The 12,125-nt window shown below is 47.3% G+C and overlaps 1 protein-coding gene across 2 annotated transcripts in view; it reads left to right on the plus strand.

The window, feature by feature from the left end:
* adamts17 (ADAM metallopeptidase with thrombospondin type 1 motif, 17) overlaps nucleotides 1–11,854 on the plus strand; it is a 64,496-nt gene extending 52,642 nt beyond the window's left edge. For both annotated transcript variants that reach the window (XM_072717911.1, XM_072717912.1), the window contains 5 exons: nucleotides 897–1,032; nucleotides 2,411–2,615; nucleotides 2,891–3,043; nucleotides 8,588–8,765; nucleotides 9,011–11,854. In XM_072717911.1, coding sequence (XP_072574012.1) covers nucleotides 897–1,032; nucleotides 2,411–2,615; nucleotides 2,891–3,043; nucleotides 8,588–8,765; nucleotides 9,011–9,162 — 824 coding nt within the window. In that variant the 3' untranslated portion in view covers nucleotides 9,163–11,854. The remainder of the gene's footprint in view (nucleotides 1–896; nucleotides 1,033–2,410; nucleotides 2,616–2,890; nucleotides 3,044–8,587; nucleotides 8,766–9,010) is intronic.
* Nucleotides 11,855–12,125: the final 271 nt, after the last annotated feature.

Genomic DNA, 12,125 nt, shown 5'->3' on the forward strand with positions numbered 1-12,125 from the left:
CTGCACTCCTCAGTGATCCACAGAGCCCCGGGGTCCCCTCAGGCCTGCGTTTCCCCTTTAAACCCAGGCCGGCCTGATCTGCTTAGTTAAAACCCAGATACATCTGAGACGGCAAGAAGGCAAGACGGCCGCGGCTTCTTGAGTCAGTCCTGCTCTGCTTTCACTGTATTCTTGCAGCCCTCTGTTAAAGAATAATTTAAAGCCAAGGTTTTGAATAAACTTTGATTTGAATGTTGACTTCCAGCCAGGATAAATTGGCACTTTTTTTATAAGTTCCTTAACTTTTTAGGATGATTATCTGAGACTTGGGTAACAGCAGGGCTGTAAGTGCGAGGTCTTGCAGTATCCCCCAAGGAGCCGGGAATTAAATCACTGAAACACAAACTGTTGTTCACCGGTGTGTCACCCAGCATTCTTAGCGCGTGTTGTTACGACCTGCTGTTAGGATCTGTAATTTCTTTTTGAATTTAAAATTTGTTTTTTTTTTTTGGCGAATTCCTGCCTTAGTTATGAGTGATACAGAGAAACTGTGAATAGATGTGGTCCTGCTTAGAACTGGACTGGTCCTTTTGGGTTTGGAGTTAGTGAGTCCATGGAGTGTTGTACTTTACGTCTTTCAGTCAGTGCTTGGGCAAGCGCTGATTTGGTGAAGTCTGTTTGCCCTTGAGATTATTACTTAACTGTGTTTTATTTTGTAATTGGCTTCCAATTGCAGGAAGTGGTTATGCAGTTAACCAAGGGGCTGATTTAAGGGCGTACTGCAGTGGGCTATTTTCTTTTCTTTTTTTTTGTGTACAGGCCGGTTGGGCAAACTGATCCGGTCAAACTGACGTGTCCGTTTACTTCCTTTGAAACTCCTACAGTACTTCTGCCGTTGTCTTGTTTGGTTTTGTCAGGTGAGAGAAAAACTGTCGTTTCCTGCATGAAGATCGTGAACAAGACCATGGCGCTGGTGAACGACAGCCACTGCAACCTGGAGAACCGACTGGCTCCCCAAACCACTGCGTGCAACATGCAGTCCTGCCAGTCCCGGTACGTACCCCCCCCCCCCCAACCTCTCAGAGGCAGGTTAGGGCAAACAGAGATTCGTAGGAATTGAAGGTCATTTTGTGTGTCGGTTCCATTGGTTGTTTGTGACTCGTATCGAAAAGTGGCACGTTTCACGTTACATCTGATGCAGCTGGGGGGGGGGGGAGGATGTTAGCTTTCCAGGTTTGAATTTCACATTACCTGGGGTTTGCTTCTCCATTACACTGTGGAAAGACGCGGATGGCTCAGAGTTACTCACTTTTGGCTTCAAATGAGAGGATGTTGTGCAGAGCTGATGACTGATACACGCAGCTCTGCCCCTCACATTTGGGTGCAGGCGAGAGTCTCTTGCGAGCTGGTTTGCATTGGCCTGTTTTAAAAAAAACTTTTTGGGGGAGCTGGGGGTGTTTATCTTATGCATCTTCTTGAGGCTCTCATGTGAAATCTCTTCCACCGTACAAATTCTTTTCTGTTGATTACCTTACATAAAATACGTTCATAAATGTTTTTAAAAAAGGTTTGCTTTTATTAGTATAAATATCATTTGCATTTTACTTGATAGTATAATTGGCATGTTTTATATATTGATAATAATAATTAAAATCATGCCGGAAAGCAAACATGTTCATATCAAGCTAAATATATACAGTCTTAATCAATAAAACATGTTGCTATCGAGCTAAATACACATTAATAATCTAATAAAATATGTCAGTTAAACCATAATAAAACATGTTGGTTATACTATCAAGCTAAATGTCACGGAAGGAATTTGTACGGTGGAAGAGATTTTGCATGACAGCACCTCATCTTCAATATTAAAATGACTGCACCATCATTTTTGAGAAAGTGTGGCATGAAGACCCGTGGAACTATAAAGGATGTTTTGATTCCTTGGTCTGGTAAACAAGCAGCTCCCCCCTGTTCTGTGGTTTCAGTTTGTTTTGGTTTTTAATTTTTGTCTACAGCACCCTGAGCTGACCTCTGTCTCTGTCTGTCGGTCTCTGTCTGTCGGTCTCTGTCTGTCGGTCTCTGTCTGTCTCCATATGTCTTCATTTGTATGCTGGTCTCCCTGCTGTCTGTCTGTCCCTTCTCTCACTGTCTCTGTCTGTCCCTGTCTTTCTCTCGCTGTCTCTCCATCTGTCCCTGTCTTTCTGTCTGTCTCTCCATCTGTCCCTGTCATTCCCTGTCTGTCTGTCTGTCGACCTCTGGCTGTTGGTTTCTCGGCTCTGTCTCTCCGTCTGTCCCTGTCTTTCTTTCTTTCCCTGTCGGTCTATGTCTCCATCTGTCTGTCATCCTTTGCCTGTTGGTTTCTTGGCTGTCTGTCATCTCTGTTGTGTCTGTCACTCTGCCCCCCTCCCCACCTGTGTGGCCCCGTCAGCTTCCTGACGAGCGGGTGGGGCCCCTGCTCCGTGTCCTGTGGGAAGGGTCTGCAGCTGCGCGAAGTGATGTGCATCTACCAGCTGCAGAACGGCTCCTATGTCAACGCCCTCGCCGTCTACTGCCCGGGGCCCAAGCCTAGCGCCGTGCGAACCTGCGAGACCCGACACTGCGGCAGCATGTGGGAGGCTTCAGAGTGGTCCAAGGTCCCCCACCCGTAAACCGCTAACACACCCGCCAGTCTTAATGCTAACTCTTCTGCTGTTGTACCCTTAAGCAAACTACTTAAAGTGAGTTTGAGTTCTTTCCTCTCCTTTTCCTGTCGTCTGTTTCTGATCCTTACATTTCATACTGGATCCCAGCACAGGGACTGTCCATATCCACTCTCGCTCACCTGTTTTCTCAAACAATGAAGGCTTCTTCGGAAGGCTTTTTTCACAGAAGGTTTTAATCTGTGCCACCCCCCCCCCTCCCCCCGCAGTGCTCGTCACACTGCGGCCAGGGCACCCGCAGGCGCACCATCACCTGCACCAACCCACATGGCAGGTGTGACGCAGCCCCCCGCCCCCCCGAGGAGGAGGTTTGCGAGGATCACTCCAGGTGCTACGAGTGGAAGACCGGGGAGTGGTCAAAGGTGCGGTGCTGTGGCCGAGCAAACACACGCTTGCACACACACACACACACACACACACACACAGCTCCTATATACCCATCATTGTGGGGACTCTCCATTCATTTCTATGGGCCTAACCCTAACCCTAACTACGACAAAGGCCCTGACGTCCTTCTCCATAACAGGCCCTGACACTTTCCCACGTCACTGTACATGCACACGGATGATGTCATGACTTTGACGAGCGTTGTTCCTCCTGGAGGTGTCCTTATCTCACCAGCTGTTATTTTAAAGGCATTACGTCATTTTTTTAAATTTTATTTTTTTTCGTTTCATTAATCTGGATTTAAGGAAAAACACACAGGGTTATGTAATAAGAAATTCCAGCTGGCCAGATGTTTTTGCTGCCTCGATTAATTTCCCCAGTCTGCTCTGGCCAACATGGTGCCACGTCTGACGTGGGCATTTTTGACTAATTACCTCCCAGCCCCTGGCAGCTTGACGAGGAGGCGTGTCTTAGAGAAGCAGCCCCCCCCCCCCCCCACCGTCTCCCCCCCATGGTGACTGGTGGAGCTCTCTCTCCTGACGGTGTGTGGTTCAGGATCTGTAAACACCTGGCATTCGCTGGCCACGCCCCCTTTTCCGTAGCGTACTGCCAAGCCGAGGCCACAGCGAGTGCCCAATGCGGAATTAGGCAGCACTAACATGCTATGGAAGCGCGTAAATTGCAGATGACTGTTTGTTTATTTTTTAGGAGTGGGTGGGGTGGGGGGGGGCGCCAGCACAGGACCTTAAATAACTGACTCCAGTCTGATGCATGTCAGAACCTAAAGTGGCTTTTTGACTTTGGTGTCTTAATGAAAGTCGGAGCTCGTTGCCGTGCCGACTGCCGGTTGCCTGGTACCTCCCTCCTCCTGAACAACACGTGGATCAGCATGGCTGATGTCTGGGGGTCTTCAGTAACTTTTTTTGTTGTTTGTGAAAGTCTGAACCAGGCTCCGGGCTCCGAACCCACTAAGCATTAATGAAGGCTGCTATTGTGCTCCTCTAACAGTTAACGGTCGTGGGAAACGGTCGTCGCGTTTCCCTGTGTTCTGTAAGCGGATGGTGAGGGCGACTGTCTGCTCCCTCATTACCGACTCTGATTTGCATGACATTGTCTGACCTTCCTGGCAAAACTCGAAGCCTCCCTCCATCTGGCCAGTGAGTGCGGAAGGTCCCGAATCATACGGATAGTAGCCCGGGGACCATTCCCCCGCACGCCTGGTCGCCGACACCCTTTAAGCATATTGGTTAATTACGCCATGCTTATTTTAGCTTACGGTAGCTTCTAGAGATTTCAGATTGAAGCTGCAGGTTCAAAGCAAAAAGTGTGGAGTTTGTTACCATTTTTGTAAAACTGACCTCTGGCTCCGTCGCAGAGCATTTTTGAGGCTGCGTGTGAATCTCCCAAATAACACAGATCTTCTCTGCTTAAATATTTGTGATAACTTTTTATTGCACAGGTGTATGAAGTGGTCACTTTGTGTTTAAATCCTAATGTTAGTCTGCGACTTGGTTTAAGTGCGGCATCACTGTGTCCTCTGCAGCGGGGCTGCGCGGCTGTGTGGCAGACGTGTTACTTGGCAACCTCGGGAGCGCCGTTTCCTGCATGTATTGTGTCCTGCGATTCACCATCGCATTTCACGGCTTCCAAGAACAAACGTCTTTCGTGAGTCCCGGGTCGTCGGCACCGCTCGCTGTGAAATCCTCCTGCTCGGCTGGGGACCCTTATAGAGGGGGGCCGTATCCCCCTTGGGCTCCACTGCAGAAGGTGGGTTTTCCAAGGGCTGTGGGGCCACATCTGTTTTAGTCGTCGTTACCAAAGATGGCTCCGCTGCACGGCCCAGACGCGCGACGCTGGGGCTGGGGGTGGCACAAGGTGACTTAGTCTTACCTACGTCATGAGGCTATAGCCCTGCTGTGACCGTGCGTGACCCCTGCGTCTCTCTCTGCCGCCGTGAGCCTGTCCTGAGTGCCAATCACGAGGCTCACTCTATAGCAATGTTTCCCAGTCCAGTCCACAGGGATCTACATACAGTCCATGTTTTTCCTCCCTCCCAGCTCCCAGCAGTGCAGCTTTATGACATGAGGCTGTGAAATCATCCTTCTCAGCTGGAGAATGCTGGGAGGGAGCAAAAATGTGGACCGTCTGTGGGTCCCCAAGGGCCGGATTGGGAAACATTGTTCTACAGCATGAAGCCCCTTATCAGTCTTTCAGGCCCAATTGTCTGAGGTCATGGACGTGTTCTTCTGCTGGGTATTTCTGAATCGCCTCTGTTTTGTGTTTGAGACCGATGAGGGACGTTCAGCGCTCCAAATAGATCCTAAAAGCGGCTGGAGTCTGAGCCGGCTGCTCTCCATTATCTGTGATCCCCCCCCCCCATCGTAACTTTGCGCTAATGGCTGGTGGAGTCGCACTCCAATGAAAGGAGCAAAGAAACGCCGCTCAGGGACTCTGGGACTCCCCCTTTTTAAGGGGATTAGCTGGCAGGAATCGTACTGCGTTGCGTCATCCGCCTGCAAATCACAGATAGCCTCTAAAGGGGCTGCGAGAGGCGTGACTGCCACCGATCGCCACTAAGGGGCGCCGCTGAGACTCGTAACCAGCCTCGGAATGAGCTCCTTGTTAACTCCTTTTCTGCTTCGGTGTTAGACCTCAAATGCAGCCAGCTGGTTTGAGGAGCAGCCTGACCACAATGTTGGCCGTGTTGCACTTTATCATGAGGTTTCAGTGACATCACAGGGCACCGTCGCTTCAGAACCCGTCCACTTTTCATTCCTGATATGGTTCCGAAAGATTTGGACACATCCACCCCAAGTAGTGCTTCACATCAGCCTCAGAACCATGTGAGCTGCTCTCCGGAGGTTTCCAGAGTGAACATGTGCTTTCCGTCATCCGGGGAGCCTGTTCGTGTGGCTTTGTTAATTTCCTAAACTCGTTTAAGTGTTTGTATTTAGTTTCAATCACAAGACCCTCAGGGCAAAGTAGCACCGATGATGGATTTAACAGCTATAACACTGAAGGATAAGTTTATTAAAACACATTAAAATGACATTTAGATAAGCAGATTTGCTTTTAATAATTGAGCATGCCATTTATTAAAAAAATATATATGTATATAATGCTGAGCCTTCCAGGTGACAGATAATTTGTTTCCAATGAAAGAGAATAACGTATCAACAAGCTAATCTCATCTGTGTCAGCTCTGCGCACCTCCAGTGAAATAATGAATCGCTCCATCTCCTGGTATCTCTCCCAGGATTGGGGGGGGGGGGTGTGTTCACTGCGGCCAGCCATTCATAGCGCGGTCGGAAACTGTAAGAAGTCCCTGAAAATCTCAGAGCTGGGGAGCTGAATAGAGAGAAGGGGCCAAGGTCAGCGCTGAGATTAGATCTGCCCGCTGTCCCGGTGGACACGGCATGGCTAATCACTTATGCGTGCTGCTTAAGCGCGGCCATGGTATCCACTGCGGGCCGCAGTTATGTTTAAGCTAAGGTTACGTGGGACAGCTTTTCCCAATAGCACTCGTTACGCCTGTCGGCTGCGGTGGAAGGGGGGCACCTTCCCTGCTCTCGGGTTTCGTCCCCCTGGAACTCTCGCGTTGCGCTCCTGATGTTCCCCTGTGCCCACCGACTCGTACTCCATAACAGGCGTTACTCGGGCACGGTGGGATCCAGCGCCAGCCTGTCAGGACCCCACTGGAAAATCCGCTTGACGAGACGTGACCCGCGTTCCTCGGCGTGGGGGTAGGCAGCCATCTTTGGGGGGCACGGTCGGGTTTGTGGGTGGTCCCCGGCTATGTCGGGCCTACGGGAATTTGAAAAGGTCGTCTTGTTATCAGAGATGCCGTTGGCACAGAATCCACAGCAGGACTCGGCAAAAAGGACGCCTAGATGGAATAGTCGCTATCAAAGGGCCAGTAGGAGCGTTTGGGCTGATGTTCCCAGTCTCCACGCATCGGAAAGGAACGTTTTTGAAGCTCGGGAATTCGACTCGGGAAAACTTAACCGTGGAATAACTGCTTGTCTTTTTCTTGTTTTTTTTTTTCTTCCTTTTTCTGAGCTGATCGTTTTATCCAGAGTCACATGGGATTTTACCAGTTTATGCAGCTGGCCGTTGTACCCGGGTATTCGTGTTAAGATCCCTCCTCAAGGGTGCAGCCGAGGGGGCCCGCTGCAACTCGAACCGGCAGCTCTGCCTTTATTCCTTGTTGGGAAAGCAGCGCATTATGCACGGCCTGGCCTGGTCGCATGGCATGCGAGGGCCCCCCTTGGTGTGGGCCCGCATGGAGCTGCATGAATTTATCAGCGTGACCTTCTCGCTGCGACGGCCAGGATAAATTGAACGCTTAGGAGAGGCAGGGTAACAGATGCGATCGCTAATCTCAAGGGTTTCGCAAAACCAACTTGGGCGGTGGGACAGTAAATCGTTTACACACCCCGGCTGACCTGTCATCCCATTGTTTATATGCACTGGGGGTGGCCTGGTCATTTTAACAGGAAGAAAAATCCTCATATAAAATATTTAATAGGTTCAAATATCAGTTTAACAACTAATATTCAGAAAGAGAGATCTTAATCAGGGTTTTTGAAAAATGTAAATAAATATATGGATGTGGTTAATATATATGCATTAGGTGTTGGTACCTGGCCATGGATGTCAGACTAAGTTTAATTTATGGAATAATGAATCAGTGGCATCGGGGTTAGCTGAAAGGGAGGTGAACGATCGGATGAATTACGCAGATGGGAACTTGTTTGTGTTTTATGATTTTATCCATGGAAACAAAATGGGTTGCCATGTGTCAGAGTCCTGCTGATTGGCTTCCTCCCGTAGGCGTCACCTCCATGTTAAAAGTCCTCTTACTGGTGGATAATAGCCTAATTGACCAACCACAGATTAGTGGCCGCAGGTGCTGCAGTTGGCCCTGTCGGCCAGTCAAATGAGCCGATAGCCACACGGCCGTTAAAGCACTTGGTCATTACTCTGTTAAGGGCTGTTGCCTCAGTCCAACATTTTGCTAAAAGTTGGTTAAACTGCAAGTTTTCACTTTGGCCCAAAGTTTTAAATGTCATTAAAATTTATCAGAAAAATGTTCTGTAGATTCTGTAATGGTTACCATATTACAGATTTTTGGAAGTATTTTAAAAAAATGCCTCTTCCTTATATGCTTCTTTGGTCTGTAAGACTGTGGTTCACACCCTTTAGGAGTTAAACATTCTTGTCCTCACTAGTCCATCTAAAAATGTAAAACTGAGAGGAACAAACCTAATTCCACAGCCTCCTGTGATGGGCAATGTAAATGCCTTAGAGCAGTGTTTCCCAGCCCAGTCCTCGGGGAACCCCGGACAGTCCACGTTTTTGCTTTTTCTCAGCTCCCAGCGCACCTGTACCAGGTATTCGGTGTTCCTGATTGGCTGGGAGGGAGCCAAAACGTGGACTGTCCAGGGTTCCCCCAGGACTAGGTCGGGAAACGCCGCCTTAGAGTCAGTGCTAACATGTTTTCTATTGGGATATTTCAGTGCTCATCATCTTGTGGGCGGGGCCTGCAGTCCAGGGTTGTCCAGTGTATGCACAGAGTGACTGGACGCCATGGCAGCGACTGTGCGGGAGTTCTGAAGCCACCGGCCTACAGGCAGTGCCACCAGGGGGCGTGCAACGAAAAAGTCAACGTCAACACCATCACTTCTCCTAGACTGGGTAAACTGGCAAATCTCGCTTCTTAAGCTTAAGGCTCCAGTTTGTATGTTTTATATTATAGCAGCTAACTTTGAAACATACGAAATCTGATAAAGTGAACTTTCCAAAGCAGTGGAGGTCTGAACACTTTTTAAAAAAAAAATAAAAAATCTACATTCTTTAAACAAGTTGTTTAATCTTAAAACCGAACGCTGTGAGCAGGAAGTGTTCAAAACACACTGACATCAACTCATTTTTGCCTGCAGCTGCACTGACGTACAAGTGCGCAGGGGACCAGTGGGCCGTGTACTGCCGGGTCGTCCGGGAGAAGAACCTGTGCCAGGACATGCGCTGGTACCAAAGGTGCTGTCAGACCTGCAGGGACTTTTATGCAAACAAAATGCCCATGAATAGTTAATGACGCGAGTGGATTGGACAGCGCCGCTGTTGGGATTCTGTTGTTTTTGTTACTGTCATTTATTAATAAGCTGTTTTTAAAAAATCGTGACTTCAATTTTAGAAAATTATCTAAAATGGCGGCGTAAAAGTGGAATCCAAAGCTTACCGTTTTTTATGATGACTTGAACGTTAAAGTTTTATATATATATATATTTTTTTTTTTCTTCATTCGTTTTGTTTTGCTGTACAACCAAAGTTCAGTGCCTTGAAGTAAGCCCGTTCCCAAGCGGTTCGCTCCAGCGTTGCGTTTGCTCGCTGAGGCATCAGCTGTCTGCCTTTCACAAGCCACTGGCTGGCTGGTAGCCCAGAACGCGGCAGCTTTTCATTTAAGTTCCCCGCTCGTCGTCGTCGTTTGTGTGTTTGTTTTGCTCTGTCATTGTTGCCATTGTTATTTAAAAATGCGAAGACATGCTTCCGTTCGCCGAAATCATACTATCGAAGAAACAGGCATCTGGCATCCCGTGACCTTGAAGCACAGAGCCTTCTGGAAACCTCATGAAAAGAATATGTAGCACATCTAACTTCTGCGAACGTGGGGGTCATGTCAGTAGTGCCGCTGTGAAACCTTACTGGCTGTTAGACGAGACGAGCTGAGCTGAGACTTTGGTTGCCTTTCGCAGCCCTGCGGGAGCCAACTTACCAACCCCAGGATGTCAGCCTCATTCGAGTCTGCCGCCCATTTTGTGTTTGACGTCGTGCCGCTGTCTCTCACCTTCCTCTAGGCCTGAGGTTGCCGGTCTTGTTCCTAACTGCTCTCCTGCGTGTGCCAGCTTCTCTTCTAGCTGGTCCCTCAGTATCAATACAGTGGCGAGTGCCAATGGAATCGTATTAAACAAAAATGTCTTAAGGCCTGTTTGGTATGATTATATTACATTTGGTACTCAAGGAACACCACTATAAAAGACTAAATCTGATTGCTAAAGAAAAACTAGAAAAAGAAGAGTATTATGGAGAATATTTTAATTGGATTTAATTCATTTATGGAAGAAACAATGTGGGGTTTGTGGTCATATGTATTTAAATTATTATTATTATTTAGTTCTTCAGCATAAATATGATACATTTCAAGACTTATCTAATTAAAAACACAGGAGGACCAAGCCAAGGAAAATAACCAAAGCTTCACAGAACTTAACCACTTTCTTCAGTGGTTCAAATCATTACTAGTTACAGTTACTTTAAACGAACAGCAAAATGGCTTGCAGTGACCTTGTGTATCTGAGCAGTGTTTTTGTAGAATAATTTCTGGCAGTTATTGACGAGTTATTAGCTTAACGAACGTTGCACGCATTAGTATAGCCGTTACTCTGAGAGAGACTTCCCTGTTCCCAATTAAATATCCCCATCAGGAAGCTTGGCTACAGTGCACCATCTTTGACTGGGTAGAAAATAAGTGCATTAATCAGCTGTTGTGTCCAAAGAAAGGGGGTGCCACTAATGTGTCCTGTCAGAAGGTTGAAGAATTCGGTTTTAATGGCCATTCTTCGTTGGAGCTTCTCAAATCCTCATATATCAACACGAACGGGCATGCAGACCACCAGCGTCTGGATTACCACACTCTTCAGTGTTCAGTGAGCTGCTCTCAGTCCAGGTGCTTGACAGTAACAGATGGAAGTACTCTGCGAGATGACTCTGTCAACATATCGGTTGTAAAAGCATCGGCAAGGCGATTACTCAGTGACTGGAAATGCAGACATTTGTAATGCAAAGCTGGTTTCTTCATTTTCTGCTGAGTTAGTAAATGTGTCAGTGTAGCTCCCAGCCCCCAAGTGGCGACACGCAAACATGCGTTATGTAGTTAGGGGGGGCCGTTCACATCGGGGGGTGCCTGTGTGTAACGGCATGTGCAGAGGCGTCGGCGTGACACGTGCAGAGTGCTGGGTCCATCAACAGCAGCTCGTCAAAGTAACCGTGCACAAAGGCTTGAGCCGCACTACTATCAATGCCGGTGGCAGATTCTGGACGAGCAGGGAAACAAAAACAAAAAAATCAAAAGACGAGTTGAAAGCGTGAATGAATTCATCTTCCGTGTGGGATCGCCCGTCTCCGGCGGGGTCCCCAGCTGAAGTGGTGCTAGACAAAATTCACTACTGTGGAAGCGGCGTGTCAAACTCTGAGCAGCGCGCTCTGTCTCTGTTGAACGTTGTGTGTTTCTGGTGTGATCTTCTGGTCCTTGTGTTTTGCTGTTATTATTTAATACTGAAATGTATCGTCTCTCCAGTAGCTGTTGTCATTTGCTTCATTCCGGCGATGTAGTGCCAATATTCTTTAATATTACATGTACTGTACATCTGTTTAATTGCACAAGTATTTGCTGCATAAGTGGCCACTATCTATATAGATATTATGGTGCTGACCTGTTTTTTTTGTTAAACAAAACAGGAATTTGAAATTTACAGCTAAAATGTCTTTTGTCATACAGAGGTATAATCATTGTGACAATTCTGTGTCAGAACACCGGGATTTTTCAGATCGTAACTAATTTACAGATGCATTTGTTTTGAGCAGTTTAACATTGAAATAGACATTAACAAATTTAAAAATGCAAAAAAACGTTTGGCTAAAAGTATTGTGTATAGAAAGTGTATTTCAAGAACGTACTGTAAGTTGATTTAATAAATGACATAATAAAATGTACGTTTTTAATCGTGTGCTCTGGTGTCACAGTACTGCAATGTTTTCTAAAAATATCTTTCCATAGTGTTTTTTTTTTTTTTGCACTGACGTCTAAGAAAGAAAAAAAAAGGTGTGTGTGTGTGTCTGTAGGTGTGTGTGTGTGTGTGTGGGTCTGTAGGTGTGTGTGTGTGGGTGTGTGTGTGTCTGTAGGTGTGTGTGTGTGTGTGTGTGTCTGTAGGTGTGTGTGTGTGTGTGTGTGTCTGTAGGTGTGTGTGTGTGTGTGTGTGTCTGTAGGTGGGTGTGTGT

The sequence above is a fragment of the Paramormyrops kingsleyae genome, chromosome 11 (genome assembly GCF_048594095.1).
Source record: "Paramormyrops kingsleyae isolate MSU_618 chromosome 11, PKINGS_0.4, whole genome shotgun sequence".
Taxonomy (NCBI): domain Eukaryota; kingdom Metazoa; phylum Chordata; class Actinopteri; order Osteoglossiformes; family Mormyridae; genus Paramormyrops; species Paramormyrops kingsleyae.